The sequence below is a fragment of the Triticum aestivum genome, chromosome 5A (genome assembly GCF_018294505.1).
Source record: "Triticum aestivum cultivar Chinese Spring chromosome 5A, IWGSC CS RefSeq v2.1, whole genome shotgun sequence".
NCBI classification, from domain to species: Eukaryota; Viridiplantae; Streptophyta; class Magnoliopsida; order Poales; family Poaceae; genus Triticum; species Triticum aestivum.
This window is the reverse complement of record NC_057806.1, coordinates 363,118,666-363,123,457: the sequence shown is the minus strand read 5'-3', so window position 1 is coordinate 363,123,457 and position 4,792 is coordinate 363,118,666. Positions and strand designations below refer to the sequence as shown.

At 43.8% G+C, this 4,792-nt stretch overlaps 1 protein-coding gene across 1 annotated transcript; it reads left to right on the top strand.

Moving 5' to 3' along the window:
- Window positions 1–3,010: 3,010 nt before the first annotated feature.
- On the top strand, window positions 3,011–4,792 carry LOC123103374 (40S ribosomal protein S19). Its single transcript, XM_044524930.1, has 4 exons — window positions 3,011–3,242; window positions 4,029–4,119; window positions 4,228–4,411; window positions 4,508–4,792. Exons 1-4 carry the CDS (start codon window positions 3,123–3,125, stop codon window positions 4,578–4,580), a joined length of 468 nt encoding a protein of 155 aa, XP_044380865.1. The 5' UTR covers window positions 3,011–3,122; the 3' UTR covers window positions 4,581–4,792.

Genomic DNA, 4,792 nt, shown 5'->3' with positions numbered 1-4,792 from the left:
CACACAAAGAACAAATACTTGCAACCCGACGTGTTAAAGGGATTGTCAATCCCTTTCGGATAACGGTGACAGAAATTGTCAAGTTGACGGGATAAAAATATGATAGATTGGATAAATAGATCTCTAATAAATGCAAAATGAAATAAAGTGCAGCAAGGTATTTTTGGTTTTTTTGGAAATATAGATCTAAAAATAAAAGCGAATAAAAATAGATCTCGAAAGCAAATATAATAAAGAAGAGACCCGGGGGCCGTAGATTTCACTATTGGCTTCTCTCGAGAAAAATAGCATGCGGTGGGTAAACAAATTACTGTTGGGAAATTAATAGAACTTCAAATAATCATGACAATATCTAGGCAATGATCATTATATAGGCATCACGTCCAAGATTAGTAGACGGACTCCTGCCTGCATCTACTACTATTACTCCACACATCGACCGCTATCCAATATGCATCTAGTGTATTAAGTTCATGGAGAAACGGAGTAATGCAATAAGAATGATGACATGATGTAGACAAGATCTATTTATGTAGAAATATACCTCATCTTGTTATCCGTAATAGCAACGATACATACGTGTCGTTTCCCCTTCTGTCACTGGGATCGAGCACCGTAAGATCGAACCCATCATAAAGCACCTCTTCTCATGGCAAAAATCGATCTAGTCGGCCTAACTAAACCAAATATTCGAAGAATAAATACGAGGCTATAAGTAATCATGCATATAAGAGATCAAAACTGAAATAACTTTCATGGATAAAATAGATCTGATCATAAACTCAAAGTTCATCGGATCCTAACAAACACACGCAAAAAGAGTTACATCAAATAGATCTCCAAGAGACCATTGTATTGAGAATCAAAAGAGAGAGAGGAAGCCATCTAGCTACTAACTACTGACTCATAGGTCTACAATGGACTAGGCACGCATCATCGGAGAGGCACCAATGAGGATGACGAACCTCTCCGTGATAGTGTCTAGATTGGATCTGTGGTTTCTAGAACTTGCGGCGACTGGAATTGATTTTCGTCGACTCCCCTATGGCTTCTGGAATATTGGGGTATTTATAGAGCAAAAAGGCGGTGCGGGAGGCCACCGAGGTGGGCACAACCCACCTGGGCGCGTCTGGGCCCCCAGGCATGCCCTGGTGGGTTGTGCTCTCCTCAGAGCCCCCCTCTGGTACTTCTTTGGCCCAACATATGTCTTCTAGTCCAGAAAAAAATCTCCAAAAAGTTTCGTTTCGTTTGGACTCTGTTTGGTATTGATTTTCTATGAAGTAAAAAACAAGCAAAAAACAACAACTGACACTGGGCACTATGTCAATAGGTTAGTCCCAAAAAAGATATAAAGTTGCTATAAAATGATTGTAAAACATCCAAGAATGATAATATAACAACATGGAACAATCAAAAATTATAGATACGTTGGAGACGTATCATGTATTACCGAGAGGGCGCAGAGATACCTCTCCGATACTCGAAGTGACAAATCCTAATCTCGATCTATGCCAACTCAACAAACACCTTCGAAGATACATGTAGAGCATCTTTATGATCGCCCAGTTAAGTTGTGACGTTTGGTAGAACACACGGTATTCCTCCGGTATCCGGAAGTTGCATAATCTCATAGTCGAAGGAATATGTATTTGACATGAAGAAAGCAATAGCAATAAAATTAAACGACCATTATGCTAAGCTAACAGATGGGTCTTGTCCATTATATAAGCCTTGGTTCATTCCCAGACCGGCGATGGTGGCGTCTTGACGCCGTTCCTCTGTTGAGAGCATCATGTGTGGAGACTTGGCATGGGGGCTCTATGTTGTGGTTCTCCGGTGCTCGTCACTGGTTCGAGTAGATCTTCTTCGGCGCTATGCACGTCGGCGTCGGTGAGTTCAAGACGATGGCTATTTCAGGACCGACCGAGTCCCGCCACCCACTCGCCATCTCCTTTTCGGCATTCAAGGGTGGTTGGTGCGTCAGCAAGGGGAGTCTGATGGTAGTTGTTCCTCTTTGAGGTAACCGGTGTTGGTCGAGATGCGACTTTGTTGTTCTATTCAGGGCAAGTTCCTTTGCGTTGTGTTTAATGTGTGCGGTGACTTATCTTTGGATTAGCTCGGTGTGGAGTTTGTACTACACTTGTTGTTTGCAACGAGTGATAGTCTCTTGTAATTGTCTTCTGCCTTTTTATAAAAATATGATACACCTTTGGCGTACTCTCAAAAAAATAAAATTCACCACGCCTCCATGGCCCTAAAGCCACCGGAGACGAGACGGTCCGACAGCGACGTCGGGAGGTGGAGAAACCCAAAGCCTTTTTCTTAGAGAGGAGGCAGTGACAATTTGATAATATATTTGACAAACAAGGACACCGGAACACCTTTTTTTCTAAGAAAAAAAGTATGCTAAAGCAATTTGTTCAGATTTTTTTTGAGACAAAGAAGTGTCTTGATGATTAGTAGTTCATTTTAGTCTGGACATTTGCAAAAAAAAGAAGAGAGAGTGAAAGGCAATGGGCTTTGTTGAATATAATTCTACAAATAAAAGTGCTTTAATGAAACTGCTTAAGCGTATCTGTTGACAATTTATTCATAGGAATCATATGCTATGTAATTTACCTCTAAAATATGCAACATTTTCTCTCGGAGGTGCTCATAGGGGTAGAGTGTGCGTGTGTGCATTCATAGGGGTGAGTGTATGCGCGTTTGTATGATCGCTTGCGTCCGTACTGTGTTCAAAAAAAATATGCAACATTTTCTCGAGGTAGTTTTTGGGGGACAGTTTATACCCTTCTAGAGCAATCATGAAAATTCTAATTTTTTTTGAGACAATCATGAAAATTCTAGTTTTTTTTTGAGACAAATCATGAAAATTCTAGTGTTATATCTCGAGGCGACCTCAGCTTGGCCCACGTAGCATCACTAACCCTAATACCCTGATGGCCCAGCTAGCCCACCATTCCATCACACGGCCCATAACCTAGCTCCTCTGCAGTATAAATTCCCGTCCGCCTGCTCTCACGCACCCCGCCTCCAGAAAAACCCTAGCCCTCGCAGCCGCAGCGGCGCGCACACCTCTCCCTCCTTCCTGAAGACAGCGCCGCCGCCGGCCAGAGCACAGGATGGCGACCGTCCCCGCTCCCGCAGCCGAGACCGCGGCCTCCACGGCGCGCACCGTGAAGGATGTCAACCCCCACGAGTTCGTCAAGGCCTACTCCGCGCACCTCAAGCGCTCCGGCAAGGTAACGCAATTCAGTTCTCGTTAGATCCGTCGCTAGGGTAGCTTCCTTTTGGGGATTTGTAGCGGGAGGCCTCCTCTTGTCAGGATCTTACCGCCATGCCTCGCTATGTCATATGCGGTCCAGCGTACAATCGTTTGTTTCCAAATGAATCCTGAATAGTCCTGCTTCGTTAGGTGCACGACGCCCGCCTCGGTGGAAATTTCTTGCATCGTAGGGCTAGTTGTAGCTATTTTAATTTTCGTGGATCACGATTCGTTTCCGCAGTCTACCTCGATTTCATATGCCGCGCTAGTATCCAAGATCGAGTGATCCGACGAGGACATTAATATGTTGGTTTCGTTATTGCAGCTGGTGGATTTCCTTTGTACTCAAGATATGGTATTATGGTTGTTGCCTGTCCACTCCCATATGTGAATGTTATTTAGCGTTCACCTCTTAGCTAGTGTGACTTATCTGATGTTATTTACTTGAGTGTGGTCTAGACGGTTCAACTTTCTTTGGTATCCTAAATATGTTTGTTTAGGGAGCGTTGGAAATTTCTTGTCATGCAATTAGCAATACTTTGTTATAGAGTGTACTCACATTAGTGATTTGTGTTACTACATACAATGCCGGTACAGATGCACACACCACAATATTGATTTGATTCAACTTGCAATGCTCTACGGATACTCACTTCCTAGATGATTTATAAGAATGGCACATCAGTTATTGCTAGTTCATGTTACCTTCTTGCATTGCCTGCTTGTATTCTGAGCACTGAAATTGTAATATATGGTTATGCAGATGGAGCTTCCAGAGTGGGTTGACATTGTCAAGACTGCAAGGTTCAAGGAGCTGCCACCTTCTGATGCTGACTGGTACTACATCAGGGCTGGTGAGTACATGTTTTCTGCCTTCCTGGTTGCATACTCGATTTATTCACATGTAGTATTGATGTCCTTGCCACTCTCTGATTTTTATCTGCCATTTCAAATCATGACAGCCTCCATGGCAAGGAAGATCTACCTGAGGCAGGGAATCGGGATCGGCGGCTTCCAGAAGATCTACGGTGGCCGTCAGAGGAACGGTTCACGCCCACCGCACTTCTGCAAGAGCAGCGGTGCTGTTTCCCGCAACATCCTCCAGGAGTTGCAGAAGATGGGCATCATTGATGTCGACCCCAAGGGGTAATCTTGTGGCTTCCCTGTGTTCCTGTGGTGGTACCGTCTTCAATTCTATTTGGTTGTAGGTTGCTTATCCTGTGTCTTGACTTTGTGCTGCAGTGGAAGGCTCATCACCTCCCAGGGAAGGCGTGATCTGGACCAGGTTGCCGGAACTGTTCCTGCTGAATTCTGATCAGTTGAAGTCCCCTCTATGCAATCGTGTTTGGTAGTAGAATTTGGCTACAGTTTTGAATTATGATACCCACCCTGTGTTTGTTATGCAAGACTTTGTTGAAGTAGATCGCATGCTATCATGGTACAATGGTTATTGTCTGAGCTTTTAAATTATCTGCCCGCCAGGGAGAATCTTATGCTTGTGAGTTCTTGTGATAAAGTTGGATTTTA